The sequence below is a fragment of the Grampus griseus genome (genome assembly GCF_964374135.1).
Source record: "Grampus griseus genome assembly, chromosome: X".
NCBI classification, from domain to species: domain Eukaryota; kingdom Metazoa; phylum Chordata; class Mammalia; order Artiodactyla; family Delphinidae; genus Grampus; species Grampus griseus.
In genome coordinates this window covers 60,533,084-60,547,995 of record NC_138999.1, presented here as the reverse complement: position 1 = coordinate 60,547,995, position 14,912 = coordinate 60,533,084, and the positions used below count along the sequence as shown (strand labels likewise).

The following is a 14,912-nucleotide window of genomic DNA, read 5'->3' as shown; positions in this document are numbered from 1 at the left end:
TCCCATCAGCAGGAACTCATGACCCCCTTCCAGAGCTCCAATCTGGAAGCATTCACATCCTCCCTGCCCTAGCCAGCTGACCACCCTCCTCCAGCCGGGTCGTCTGTACACCCTTGAGTGGAAATTGGCCTGTCAGGTTCTATGGCGAGTGTGGTTAGTAGGTCTGTGTTGTTGCATGGTCCCCGTCAAATACTCTTCCACCAGCCCCGTGACACAGATTTTCCTGGAAATGATATTTCCGTGTCCCAGCTCAATCTCCCAGACTGCCTCTTTAGGACACATGAGATTGAGTCTGAACTCCATGTTCGATTTCCCCCTCACTCGAGGTTGGGGAGCACTTCCTTCCCTCAGCCAGGACCCAGGGCTGTACCAGCCTGAGACTCAGAGGGACAGATTTGTGTTTGAGTGAGGCAAGGGTGGTTCTGCCTGACACCCTTCCTGAAAGACCGGTGTTTTACTACACAAAAGGGGGTATGATGGTAGATTGGCCGTTCAAGGTTGGTGACGGTGTGTCCCTGTGTGTGAATAAATGTAATCAGGGGTAATCTCCCTTGAGGGAGAAAGATGTGATTCAGGGAGTAAAGGGAGTAGAGGCTGGTCCAGGTTCTGTAAGGCATTGAATGAGCAAAAGCAAGGTTCGGATCTGTTTTGTTCAAAGGTTGTCGTTAAATTCCCAAAACATAGGAGGGGGATGATGCAGAAGTCACCAACCCCCACGACAGGGTGTCGGGATGCTCGAAATGTTGGATTCGCTGGAGGTGGCTCTCGATCCTACTCTGTGATCCTATGATGTCTGACAACTACTGTGGGTGTGGATGGAATGAGATTGGGAAGGGTGGCTCCTCAGAGTAGCTCATCTTAGAATCAGGGGACCCATATATGAGGCCACCCAACATGAGCTACCCGGGACAGGGGCAGGATGGGCACAGTGAGGATGGGAAGTAAGGAGTGACTGCACCTGGACAATGGGGAGCACTTGGGTCCACCCTTTCCCCATATTCTCACCCTGACTCCCTTCCAGAGTCCACGGCATGAGTTCAAGTGGGCAGACCACAGGTGGGATGGGACAGTCACAGACCTCAGGATCAGAAAAGTACGTTCGTGGGACTTAATCCTTCACCTCAAACCCCTCCCTGGAGAAGGTGGGCTTGATTGCTGCCCAGGCCTCTGGCTGGATTCCTAGAATGTACCCAGTGCCCCACCCAGTCTGTACCAGGCTTATGTTCTAGCCCCTCTTGCTCCGGCACTGCTCCCCACTGAGCTGAGGCCATTACCAATGAGTGTGTGTGCACTTCGAGGAAACAGAGCTAGCTTAGACCTTGGACCTGCCTCTGACCAGTAGAGACAGTCATTCCAGGTCATGTGTCCCTGCAGACACTCTGGAGAGAGTGAAGCTAACTACAGGCTGGAGACAGCCATCACAGGAACTCGCTTCCCAGTGCACACTATGGATGTTAATAGAATGTTAACAGAATGTTCATAGAAACCTTATTCATAGTCACCCCAAACTGAAAGCAATCAAGATGTTATTCAACAGATGAACGAATAAAACCATACATCTATAAATGAAACATTTTTTAACAATACAAAGGAAGGAACTCTTGATACATGCAACAACTTGGATCAATCGCAAATGCATTATGCTAAATGAAAGAAGCCAGTCTCAAAATGTTACATACTGTGTGATTGTGTTTGTATAATATTTGGAAAAGGTAAAACTATAGGGATGGGAAACAGATCACCAGTTATCAGAGGTTTGGGATGGGGGAGATGGTTTGACTACAAAGCAGCAGAATGAGGGAGATTTTGGGGCTGATGGAACTGTTTTGTATCCTGATTGTGGTGATAGTTACACAAATCTGTCCATGTGTTAAAACTCATGGTACTGAAAACAAAAAAGTTAATTTTACTATGTAATAAATCAAAATATATGTAACTAAAAAAATTAAATGTGTCATACATAAAGGCTTGGGAATCATAATGGCATGCAAAATAGTACCAGCATTCTCAAAAGTGACATTGAAAGTCAGAAAACTTTTCAGCCTGAAATTATATATCAGCTATCAAATAAGCATGAAATTAAAGGTAATATTAAAGGTAATATTTGTTCATGCAAAGTCTTAAAAGAAATTATCACCCATGGTACCTGGAGAATGAGTCCCATCAAAACACTGTGGTAAACCAAGAACAATGAAGACATTAGTTCTAGGAAGCAGAAGATCCCACTTAGGGGTTTGGTAAAGGAGTGTTCTAGGAGCGACACTAGGCAACCAATAAAGATTGAAACTGGGTCCAGGAAAGTGATTTCCAACAACAAAGGAATGGACATAGTTGAAGATTGAGAAAATATTGCCAATAGGCCTATGACAGAAATGTAAGCTCTTGAGGGAAGGAACGTCATCTGTTTTTCTCAGTGATGTAGCACCATGTGTTAGAACAGTACCTGGCATGTGGTAAGCCCTCAATAGAGAATTGTTAAATGGAAAGGAGAGAAAGAGTGAATGAGAAGAGAAGAATTTGACACAGCAAGTATACACTGACTCTTAAGGAGTTTTTATGTGAAGGTGAGCAGAGAAAAATGGTGTCGCTTGAAGGGAAATTGGAATCAAAAGAAGGTTTTCTTTAATTGGGAGAAACGACAACATACTTGTATGCTGATAGGAATGATCCAAAATAGAGAAAACTATTTATGAATGAGGGAAGTTTGTTTCTGATTGCCTGTATACTCTCAATGAAATGGGAAGCAAGGTCATCAGGTGAGAGCGAAGGTGGTCCATGATCAGCAAGTACCCCCTCAACCTTCCCGGATCATCTTGTGATCTTCTTCTTTCTTTTACAATTTTATTTATTTATTTGGCTGCGCTGGGCCTCTGTGGCTGCGCGCCGGCTTTCTCTAGTTGCGGTGAGCAGGGGCTACTCTTCGTTGTGGTGCGCGGGCTTCTCATTGCAGTGGCTTCTCTTGTTGTGGAGCATGGGCTCTAGGCACGCAGGCTTCAGCAGTTGTGGCACACAGGCTCTAGAGCACAGGCTCCAGTAGCTGTGCCGCACAGGCTTAGTTGCTCCGTGGCATAGGGGATCTTCTGGGACCAGGGATCGAACCCGTGTCCCCTACATTGGCAGGCAGATTCTTAACCACTGTGCCACCAGGGAAGTCCCGTGATCTTCTTGTATGGAACTTTTCATAATAAAGTGCTGTGAAAAATTAAAAAGAAGTGCTTTTGTTCATTAAAAGGTATGATAAAAAGAGTGAAGGCAAGCTAAAAACTAGAAGATATTTACATAACATGAAATCATCAAAGAATTAAAGTATAGAATACATAAAGAACTTCCACAAATAAATATGCAAACAACCCAAGGGGAAAATGGGCAAAAGACACTAAATGAACACCTCATAGACAAGAAAATCCCCAAGGCCAAGCATATGAAAAGCTGCTCAATATTATTACTAATATTATTACTAATCAAGAAATTGCAGATTAAATCTACAATGAGACGCCATTTCACTATCACAAGATTGACAACAATTTTGTACTTTGTTAATATCAAATGTTGATGAGGATGTGGTACGGTTAAACACTGTTGATAGGAGTAGAAATTAGCATGACCCCATTGTAAAAACTCTGGCATGATCTAGTAATGTTGGAAATCTTCTTTCCCTATGAGATGACAATTTCAGTCCTAAGTATGAGCACTGGAACACAGCTTCCCAGCCATTTGATTCTATGGCTCACACAGAAAATGATGATTGTATGGCATAGAGGAGTAAGATGACAAAGTTGTTCAGGGCCAGAACCAAGCGGTCCAGGGGCTGCTGTCTGGCTGTCTCTGGAGATGAAGGCCTCAAAGTCCCAGGTCCAAAAGTTGGAAAGCTCTGCCCTGGAAGGCTCTTGTACGTGGGCACCAGGAAACATGCGCCAGAATGTTTATAGTAGCGCTATGAATAATATCTGCCCAAATGGAAACAACCCAAATTACCCATTGACAGTAGAATGGATACATAGGTTGAGATACAGTTGATTCTTGTTATTTGTAGATTCCATACTTGCAAATTCCCCTATTTGCTAAAATTCATTTTTAACCACAAATCAGTATCAGAGTGCTTTCCTCCTCGTTCGAGAGAGCTGTGAAAAATTTGAGTTGGTGGAATATGTTCCCAACTGAGGTCAAACAAGGTGACGCCCTGCCTTCTGGTTTCAGTCTCATACTGCAAGCAAGTGTCCTTTCATGATTTATTTGGTGCCACATAGTTTGCATTTTTGTGCTTCTTTGTTGGTGATTTCATAATTAAAGATGGCCTCCAAGCTTAGTGCTGAAGTACTGTCTAGTGTTCTTGAGTGCAAAATGACTATGACGTGCACTCAAGAAAATATGTGTGTTACATAAACCTTGTTCAGGCATGATTTATAATGCTGTTGGCTGTGAGGTCAGTGTTAATGAATCAATAATATTTGTATTAAATAGAGTGCCTTTAAACAGAAACACACATGAAACATGATTACGCAGCGATCAGTCGATGAAAATGTTGTGACCAGCGGATGGTAGGAACTTGAAATTATATTTCCCTTAGGAGCAATGTTTCAGGATTGCCTAATTCAGTGTTCATGGCAACTTTATAGACTGCAAATAACTATCATGATAATGAGAGTCTACTGTATATTCATTTGGTGGAACAGTGTACAGCAATGAAAATGAACAAGTGCCTGCCACATGCGACAACAGGGATGAATCTCAGTTACACAGTATCACACGGGAGAAGTCGGAAACAACACAAATGATTCCATTTACATAAAGACCAAAGGATGCAGCAAAACCAACGTTGTTAGGAATATGAACCTATGTAGAGAATAACTAAAGAAAAGGAAGGGAACGCTGAAGACAAAGGATAGAGGTTACTTCTGAGGAGGGTGAAGGGAAAGGAATTGGAGCTTCCATGCAAGGAACTTCTAAGGTTATGGTGACGTTTGAAAAAACACTGCTATAAAAGTTTACTGAGGGAATGAATGGCTCCCAAGTCTGTATCTCTCTCTAGCTTTGACCCCTCACTGGTGTTCCAGAACCAAATTTCTAAGTGCATTCCACCTGCATGTCCTATAAGAAACACAACCTTAATGTATCCAAAATCCCATCATTTCCCTCCCAATCTTTCTTTACTTCCTGTGTCCTTATGCTCCCCACCACAAAGTCACTCAAAACGGAAATGTTAGTCACCTTTGACTTCTGCTTCCTTGTGGTGGCCATAGAAACATGCCCCTCCGATCCACTGCAGGGAACATAGTAGATTGGCAAGTGCCAGCTGCCACTTCTCTGGCACCACCATTGTTTGTGCCAAGATCCCACATCCTCTGGGTAGCTCCCAGCCAGTGACTGAGCATGGCAGGGGCATACTGCTTCAGGACAGGGACTCCTCTAAATGGCAGCTGTAGGGTGGGGACTCCACATGAGCCTGAACAAACTAAACTAAACGGAACTAAAGTTTACTGTTAGAACGAAACTGCATCTGAGATTCTTCTTATCTGACCCTCCTTTCCCCCACGTCTCTCTTACAGACGTCAGACCCGCATCGCACCCTGAAGAAGAAGACTCATTCCTGCTCCTTCTCCTTTATCCTTCACATGCCATTCTCCCATGTTCGTTCATGTCCAATCATGCCTTGGTGTCCGTATTTTTGGAGGACCCAAACTAACAAAAGTGGTACCAGGAGTGGTCTGAGAAGTTAGCTATAAGATGGGGTTTATGGACCAGCTCACTCACTGCCCAAATGACAAAGAGCGTACCATTTTGAGTGTTATGTGGGGCATGGATAATCTCTAGCACAAGGTTACCTCCTGATTCCTTAAGGTTTTATCCATACGTACCTTGAAAAATATCCCAGTGGAGGGTCTTACTTGTGGCCTGTGAGATGATTCAGGCCTTTGAATGGTAGGGAGGGCACTATGTCTATAGGGAGGGCAGAGGCGGCTGTTCATCACTGTTATACTGGCGCCCTGCAAAGACATAATGAGAAACTAAGGGACATTACCAAACAGTTAAGGGCCAAGTGTAAGATTCATGGGGTTTTCTTGGTGGCTTACAAAATGCCCTTGCCTCCTGCAGAGACAGCTGAGTAGCTCACAGATTATGCGATAACAGTAAGTGCAGAACTCCAGAGATGTATACATCCTTGACAAACACAGGCCTGTTATGGGAAGGTCAGGGCCCTTTTTGGAAAAACTTCAGACTCTGAAATGTAGGCCGGGTATACTGGCATGGATGTCTCCAAACGTTGGCTTATCAGATCCAAACGTCCTGAGGCCTCAAAGCTTGCAGGGTGGCCCTTCCTTCCCTAGCAAGAGCTAACACATGCCCTGTGCTGGTAGATGCTACAGAGTCTGCTCCCCCACAAAGTGACAGACGCCTCTCCCAGGGAAACCCTCATCTCTTCTCCATAAACTCACTGGGATATGCCGAGCCTGATAAGGGGAAAAAGAAATTATACACCAAGAAATAACAAGCCTGTACTGGCAGGAGCAGGGCAATATCCCTGGGATTGGATTTTGAGGGTGCTGGATCAAGTGGACAGGAATATAAGAGTGGATAAGCAAGTTTTGCTGAGCGGAGGCGCTTTCTCATGCCATGGGATTTAACACACGGGCAAGGACTCCAGGAGGTGGAGGAAATTCACTGCCAGACTGGCCCTTTGAAACTTTGAGAAAGTGATGGCCCATAAGGAGAGAAGTGGAAATGCCTGCCTTGGATTGGCAGATGGCAGAGGAAGGAACAAAAAGGTTGAGTGATGCAGACATGCTAGAACGGACAGAAAAGGTGAGGCCAGTCACATGGCCTCATGGTTATGTCCCACTGTAGGGCTGAGAGGACACATCCCACTGTAGGACACATGTCCCACTGTAGGGCTGAGAGGACAAATCACTCACCAAAGCCATCAGGAGTGTTCTGGTGAGAGGGGCCCCAGCATCACTAGAAGTTTGGTGGTTGCTCCCCTCTGGAGGCCAATGCCAATGATGGAAGGAAAGTGGTCCCGACCTGGGCTCATTACCACCCATGGGAGCCAACGAATTCTGACATGATAGAGGGCAGAGGGCAGCTCTTAACCAAGAGATGCCAGCAGACCACATTTCCAGTAACGACCAGCAAGCTCAGAGGGGCAGTCAAGAGTGCCTGCTTGACCGGCAGAAAGCTGAGAAGATGGCTCAGACAGCATGGCTCCCTAGGGGCAACGACAGCCAGCAAAAGGCAAGAATGCAAGAGAAGGAGGGCCATCATCCCGCTAAAAAGCCACAGTCTCCTGCTCAGTTCCTGGTCCTCAGCCAATTCAGAGATTGGCCCCACTGAAGAGGTGGATGAGTCCTGAGGAGGAAGGATCCAGAAACAAGGCAGTGGGTTATGACCGTCCCTAAAGAGAATGACTGCCAGTTCTCAGGTGACTGTACCCGGAGGCTAGCAAAAGACCCAGACACTTCTACTACTACCGGACACAGGATCTGAGCTGACATTGATCCAGGAGGCCCAAAGTGTCATGATGGGGCCCCATTAGAATGGGGCTTATGAGGCCCTGACATTAAAAGGAGTTGGGAATAGAGACCGGTTCACAGTGAGCTGAATGGGTCCCTGGACCAAAATAGCGGTCATTTCTCCAGTCCCCAAGCTGATAATGATAAGTGATACACTTGGCAGTTGGAGCAATGACTTCCACATTGGGTCACTGCTCTGTGGGGTAAGAGCTATCCCGGTGGGGAAAGCCAAGAGGAACCTCTGACACTGGCTCCCACCCCAGGCCAAGAGAGTAAGTCAAAAGCAGTATTGGATCCTGGTGAGCATAGGGGGCTAAAGCAGAGATTAGTGACATCATTGGAGACGTATGGGATGCAGGGGAAGAGGAGGTAGGAGAGCCACAGGGACGAAGAGAGTGGAGAAGGTGAGAAGAAGTTCTGGGAGTCTCTCTCTGGGGGAGGGAGGAAGGGAATGGAAATGGTGAGAGGGAAGACGGAGGCTTCCACTGAATCCACTGGTAATGTTTCCTAGGGTGCTGGTGGATGCAGGAGATTTTGCTATATCTTTCCTTATCCATTTTAACATATTTGAAATAGCACACCACGACTTAAAAAGTCACTGGGAGAAGTGGAAGAGGGCGGTATCCACAAACGGGCAGGCACCATCGGGGGCAGGCTCGAGGAGGAGGATTGCAGATTTACAGTGCACCCAATCTCCCCTGCTCTGAAACTTCTCCAGCACGGCTAGCTTCTCAGGTGCAGACCCAGAAAACTGGGCCTTTGAGTTCCACAGGCAAGAGGGGTTCAGACACCCCAGGACTCTCCAGGAGGTCAGCCAGAGCAGGTTGCAGGAGAGAGAGGTGACTGAAGACAGAGGAGTATGAACGGGAAGGAGCAGAAGGAAGGTATGGGAGGAATGGAGCGGTGTCAGAGTAGGAGTGGGGTGGCAGACACGGGAAATTCTAACACCCATGGGCCGTATAGAAACCAAGGGAGGCACCACTCCCCAGACATCAGTACTGCTCAGCTCAGGGGAGCTGAGAACTGACAGTTCCAAGAAAAATTGAGAGACACCTGGCTATCCACACCCACCGCCATCACAACTGGTAGGCCTTGGTTGTGCGTCCTTCAAAACTTTAAAACATACTTGTACATATACTTAAATGAATTCTCATATATTACATAGGATTGACTGGTGTGTGTGCGTGTGCCCACGCACGCAAGTGATTTAACTTACAAATGTGAATCCAAAGCCATCGTTCTGCAACTTGCAGTTGGAAGTCAGGCGGATGCTTTCGAAAGCTGTGAGAATGGCCTGATGCATTCCGTTGGACTGCCACGCTTTATGCTACTGGATGCTAAGCCACGTTGCATTCATCCATTTCCTTACTGACGGGAATTTGGAGTGTTCCCAGTTTTTCCCATCACCAACTCCCTTGTGCATGTGTTCTTGTACACTACAGGTACCAGCGTGTCTCTGGAAGAAGTACCAGGCAGCGGACTTGCAGGAGCATAGAGGAAATAGATTCTTTCTTCCTTCCTTTTAAAGATCTTGGGCTAAAAGCAAGGACTCTGGAGTCAGATTGATTGGTTTCAATCCTGCCGCTGATCCCCACGAGCCGAATGACCTTGGGCCAGTGGCCGAACCTCTCAGTGCCTGTTTCCTCACCGGGAAGAGGCCAGTAATAGTTGGTACTATAGTTAAAGGCGTGTCACGTGGATGCATTATTATTTATGCCCAGCGCTTAGAAGAGTGCCAGGCACAGAGTCCGTGCCGGCACTAAGTTGCTTTCAATGGATTCTGCCAAATTACCTCCCAAATGCGTCTCTTGCACCACCGCCACAGGGGTTTGCTCCTAACCTCTCCCACCCTCGGAATGGTTAAGCTCTTTGAAGGTTGTCAACCTAGTGTGTGAAACCCGATTCGTGGTTTTAGTTCACATCTCCAGGATCAGCGGTGGGGAGCATCTTTTGGCGTGTAACTGGCCACTGCGATTTCCTCTTCTTTGAATTTGCCTCAGAGAGGGGGAAGGACTGATGGAGCGAGGCCAACCCCAAGTCTATCCGCCACACCCGCCTGCCAGGAACGTCTGCTGAGCCACATTTGATGGAGCAGTTGAGACAGAGACCTTACAGAACAAAAATACGATCCCTTTGCTCTCTGGCCGACCCCTGATCACTGACTGCGGGACTCCTGTGCCCATTCTCCTGCTGGGTCTTAAGGCTTGCGGTGGAAGGGAGGCTGGCAAATGCTTTCGGCGCGTGCTAGGCATCCAGCGCCTCCATCTTGACGTTTCATCCTCACCACCCCTGGAGCCCCGCGCCCTCACTCGCCGACGCCCTCGACCCCCTGTATACATGGGAAACGGAGGCTCAGAGCTGTGACTCTAACCAGAAAGGGGAGGCGGGACAGGAGGAGGCGGGCCCAGAGGCTTGACAGAGGGAGGCACTCCCACCACCTCCTTCACCAGCCAACTGCCCGGACCGCCCACGGGCTTGCGAGCAAACCAGAGGCCCTCGGCCCCATTGGTTAGGTCTCGACGGGGGCGGGCGAACAAGGAGCCCGCTGGTTGGCGGGGGCCGGACCAATGAGGAGGCTGCGGCGCGGGCGTGAGAGGTGCGCTGAAAGTGGCGCGTCCTTTCTTTTGAGGCGAGCTCGTGCGGCGCGTGAGGTGGCTGACGCTCCCTTCTGAGCGCCGCCCGCCTAGCCCGCCGTGACCGCGACCGCGACTCAGGCCATCGACCGTCGGCCCGGTTCTGGGGCCACCCGGGTCGCGACATGAGCTCCCCGGATGAGGTGTATGTGTTGAGAAGGCGTGTCCGCCCAAAAGTCAGGGAGCGGGCCGGCGTTCGCATAGCCGGCCCCGCAGTCCCGCCGGGGCCCGACCCAGGCCCCGAGCCTGGGGAGCCGCGGAGCGGCAAGGGCGGAGGCGGCTTCCCGGACCCCGAGGGCTTCCAGTCGAAGCGGGAGATGCTGGAAGGGCGAGGGCCGGTGCTGTGGGGCCGCGAAGGCCGACCTGGCTCCCCAGATGAGCACACGAGGGACCTCCTGGACCTGATCGACGAGTCTGAGGCGGCCAAGGAGGCCAACCTGCAGCAGCTGACCGACCAGGATGTGCTGGGCGTCCGCAGATACCCGGACCCCGAGGGCTTCCAGTCTGAGCGGGAGATGCTGGAAGCGCGAGGGCCGGTGCTGTGGGGCCGCGAAGGCCGACCTGGCTCCCCACATGAGCACACGAGGGACCTCCTGGACCTGATCGAGGAGTCTGAGGCGGCCAAGGAGGCCAACCTGCAGCAGCTGACCGACCAGGACGTGCTGGGCGTCCGCAGGTACCCGTCCCCGGAGAGGTCCACTGCCTTCAAAGAGGCCACTGGGTCGACACTGCGCCTCGAGGCGGGTCCCGGCGGTCGAGGAGCGCCCGGCCAGAGCTGTGGGAAGGCGCCGACGGCTCCAGCCGGCCCTCTCCACCTCGGTGGGCCTGAAGCGGGCCGGGCCTTGGGGAACCCTAAGAGAGGCACTAACCGTAAGTTGAACGTGGCTGCGGATCGCCAGCGGCGCTCCGCGGAAGGCCTGGCCTGGCTGCTGTCCGACTCCGAGTCCTCAGATGAATTCAGTGAGACACAGCTGATGACGGTGAGCACTTACCGCAGAGGAGGAGGCCAGGCCAAGCCCAGCAGACCCGAGGATCCCGGGGACACTCCCAGACACTCGAAGTTCCAAGTCAGGGAGAATTACCGTCACGTGACAGGCTCTTCCCTGTCCTCGGCTCCGCGAGGACTCTCTTCGGTTGTGGAAAGGCAGGGCGTGGGAAAGCAGGGCATCTCTTCCCCTAAGAAAATGCAGAGCGTGCTGTGGGGCAAGGGGGGCAGCAAACCCAGCTACCCGGGAGCTGCTGCTGCTGCTGCTGCTGCTGCTTCTGTTTCTGCTGCTGCTCCAGGTGGCCTGCCGCAGGTCACTCCTAGGAAGAACGGAGCCCAGGAGAAGAAATCCGTCGGGGAAGCATCCAAACTTGCCCTGGGGGGAACCTTCCGTTCCCGGGGGCAGCGAATCTCGGCAACTCCCGTGGAACCGGCCACCTTCCCCCCAATCTCTGGTATTCCGCTGCCTGGGAGACCCAAGAGTTATACCTTGGTCCTTTCGGGAACCAAACAGTCCAAGCACAGTGGCGCTGGGAAGAAATCCGTGGTCAGGTGGGCAAGGGAGTCTGAGGCGGTGGCGGGAGAAGATAAGGACCCAAATAGAGACCCAGCCCCAAAGGGCCAAGTGAGTAGGCCATGCTCCTCCTCTCTCCCCACTCTTCCCCCCCCCACAGCACCCAGGGCACACGTCTTCACCCATGCTGCCTCTGTCCACCCCTCAGAGGTTAGCATTGGGTGCCCCTCGGTCACTGGGTCATTACGATGCCAGATCGGGCTCCTTTTCCTAGGGACAAACATTAAGGTAGCACTTCGGGTGTCCTGGGCCCGGTTCTCCACCCTTGGCCTCTTTCCAGCCTCCTCTGAGAGACTTGGGCTGGGATGGAAGGGAGGGCTGGTAGCTGAATTGGGTCGGGGGATCCCTTAAAAGCGTCCCCGGAAAGCCTCAGTATTTAGACTCACCAGCTTCCTGAATCCTCCTTCCTAGCTGTTCCCCAGACCTTCCTTGCAGGGGGCCTGGGCTTTCTCAGTGTCCCACTGTTGTGCCTAGATCAGCTCTGCCTGCTGGCCTGGGGCTGACTGAGGGAGAAAGTGCTAATGAGATCAGCCTTTCAATTCCCTTCCCAATTCCCTGCCTCACCCTGGCCCGAATCACACAACTCTCTCTCTCTCTCTCTCTCTCTCTCTCTCTCTCTCTCTCTCTCTCTCTCTCTCTCTCACACACACACACACACACACACACACACACACACACTTCCTTAGTCCAAATCGGTGAGAAATTTTTGTTTCAGCTGCTCACTCACAGGCCAGGGACATCTTGTCTGCGCATGCATCGTAGAAAAGCCAGCAGTGGTGACGTCAACACCAGAGGCCCCCAAGATCCAGGAAACTCAGAACCCTTGGCCCTGAACCAGGGAGAAGTCATGCCCAGGGGGCCTGCCCCCTCAGGTGAGTGTCGTGGGTTTGATATGAGGGGAGGGAAGAGGGGTTGAGGACAGAAACCTCTGCCTCTGTCTCTGCCGGGGGCACAGCCTTGCTCCCAGGCAGCTTCTCCCACAGAAGACGGGGTGCTGGCAGGGCTGGCCTTGAGCCACATCATCCTCTGTGTGGGGTTTGTGCGGCCGGGGTGATCGGTGGCAGTGCCCCAAACAGCTGCTCCGGGTGTAGACTTGCAGGGGAACAGCCTTTTCTGTTAAGTCCTGTTCGGCCACATTGCTCTCCCACGTGCTGGCTGTGGCTGCAGCTCTGGGAGGGTCGAATCCAGAGCCACATTGTTTGGGGACCACAGTGGCGAAATGGCTGTCCCCGGGGAACAGGGGAAGCAGGCCCAGAGACAAGGTTCCGGCTGCTGGGCGGAGCAGGGGCGGCTGGTTGCCAGCAGAGGGTGGTGCTGCCTCACGTCACTTTAGAGCCCGCTTGGCCCTTTCCACCTCACTGGGAGCCTGGGAAGCTGGATTGTGTGTCCTTTCCCTCTCAGGTGACCGGGGGCCACTTGACCATCCCCCAAGACCGGAAACGCAGCAGCAGCCACTGGGAACGCCCTGCTGTCCTTGGGTAATGCTTCCACTGCATCCTGGAAATGCAGGCCCAAACTCGAGGGTGGGATCTGGGTCCAAGTTCAGCTGACATGTGTGGGCTCCCCCTCCCCTGCCCCCATCACGTACCCCACGGAGGGAGCCCACCTCCTTTCCACTGAGGAGCCCTTGCCAGGCTAACCACCCGGCTTTTGGGTGGAGGGCCCGGGGGAGAGGAGAAGGTGGAGGAGAGAGGAGGCCAGAGTATACTAATCATTTCTCTTCCTCCTCTGTCTGCTGGCCTAGTGTCTCGAGCTAAAGAGAGAAGTAGACGAACTTAAGGAGCAACTTGGTATGAGGAACCAGGGCCGGAGAGCGGTGTCTTAGTGAAGAACCCGGGTGGGCACCTGGGGTGGGGGTGGGCTGCAGGTGCGGTGGGCCTGGCAGGGACGATCATCCCTGTGGGGAGGAGAACCTCTCAGGCCTGGCCCTGGAGCTGGCTGTGCATGTACAACTGGGCGTGTGTACAAATAGCAAAGTACTGTCTGGACTGCATGCACACTTTGACAACCAGACCAGTCCTAGGGAATGTCCTTCTGATAGGACTTTTAGAGATGCCTCGTTGATTTTTCCCTTGAACTGCTGCTTGGTGTGGCTTCTAAGGTTCTTGTTGGATTGTTTGTTTGTGTGTGTGACAAGTTCTGAGTGGTTGTGGCACGGCCCACAGCATGAGAGCTGCTGGCACATTTTGTTTCCCTTTAGGAACCGGTTCCACATTCAATTTGGGTGGTGGGGAGTGATCAGGCCCAGAGCTCTTTGCATCGGGTCTGGAGGGGTTTCAGGTATCAGGGCTAGGCGGTTCCTCACGGGGATAGGGGGACGGGCTTCTGTATCCCTCTGTCTGGAGCGCCTGCTAATGCCTGTCCCTGTTGCAGCCGCCATGCAGTACCTGGCTGACAAGTTGCAGACCCTTTGAAGTGAGTGTTACACACACCGTACCCCTTCCCACAGTCCTGGCTGTTGAGCAGGGCTGGGGGCTGGCCCTGGCTTCAGGCTCTTCCCTGACTCTGCTGTTTCACAGGTTGAGCCCAGCGTCTTCCTGCAAGAGGAGCAGCTGGTACCTTTGGGGCCCTGGAGCTGTGGCCAAGCTCGTTCCCTCCTGTTCTGCCTCAGCTAGGGCTTCCTCTCCCCCTTGTTTTGCCCCCGCCCCGCCCCAGTTTCACAGCAGTTTCCAATTAAAGTACCTCTCATATTCTGTGTTCTGCCTTCTCTCTGGAGGGGTAGGGGTCGGGGTCGGGGTAGGGGGCCGGGCCGGGGCGCTGCTCCACGTCAGAGCCTTTTCCAGAACGGTATCTGTGGCATCCTGTGGTGGGGACTCTGGGCCAGCCTCTGTTACCATCCCTGCAGTCAAGCCAGCGGAGTGTCCCAGGTCTGGGTCCTGTGTGTGCTCTGCCTGGCCACATTGGCACGTCCTCCCTTTCCCCCGAAGGCCCTCTTCTAGCTCTCTCCAAACCCCCCTCCTCCTCTGGGGTCTGGCGGTTCCCATTCATCTCTGCCATTCACCCTTCCCATCAGCAGGAACTCATGACCCCCTTCCAGAGCTCCAATCTGGAAGCATTCACATCCTCCCTGCCCTAGCCAGCTGACCACCCTCCTCCAGCCGGGTCGTCTGTACACCCTTGAGTGGAAATTGGCCTGTCAGGTTCTATGGCGAGTGTGGTTAGTAGGTCTGTGTTGTTGCATGGTCCCCGTCAAATACTCTTCCACCAGCCCC

At 51.8% G+C, this 14,912-nt stretch overlaps 1 protein-coding gene across 1 annotated transcript; it reads left to right on the top strand.

Moving 5' to 3' along the window:
* Window positions 1-12,423: 12,423 nt before the first annotated feature.
* On the top strand, window positions 12,424-14,389 carry LOC309839293 (uncharacterized protein CXorf49 homolog). Its single transcript, XM_082680997.1, has 5 exons — window positions 12,424-12,572; window positions 13,102-13,178; window positions 13,445-13,490; window positions 14,074-14,115; window positions 14,220-14,389. The coding sequence occupies exons 1-4, from the start codon at window positions 12,452-12,454 to the stop codon at window positions 14,112-14,114; spliced, it is 285 nt and encodes a 94-aa protein (XP_082537123.1). The 5' UTR covers window positions 12,424-12,451; the 3' UTR covers window position 14,115; window positions 14,220-14,389.
* The last annotated feature ends 523 nt before the right edge of the window (window positions 14,390-14,912 follow it).

Excerpts from the sequence above, each read along its gene's own strand:
- LOC309839293 (XM_082680997.1), top strand. The coding sequence starts at position 12,452 with ATGCATCGTAGAAAAGCCAGCAGTGGTGACGTCAACACCAGAGGCCCC. Across the intron at positions 12,573-13,101 it reads CAGGGGGCCTGCCCCCTCAG|GTGACCGGGGGCCACTTGAC; the intron begins GTGAGTGTCGTG and ends TTTCCCTCTCAG. Across the intron at positions 13,179-13,444 it reads GAACGCCCTGCTGTCCTTGG|TGTCTCGAGCTAAAGAGAGA; the intron begins GTAATGCTTCCA and ends CTGCTGGCCTAG.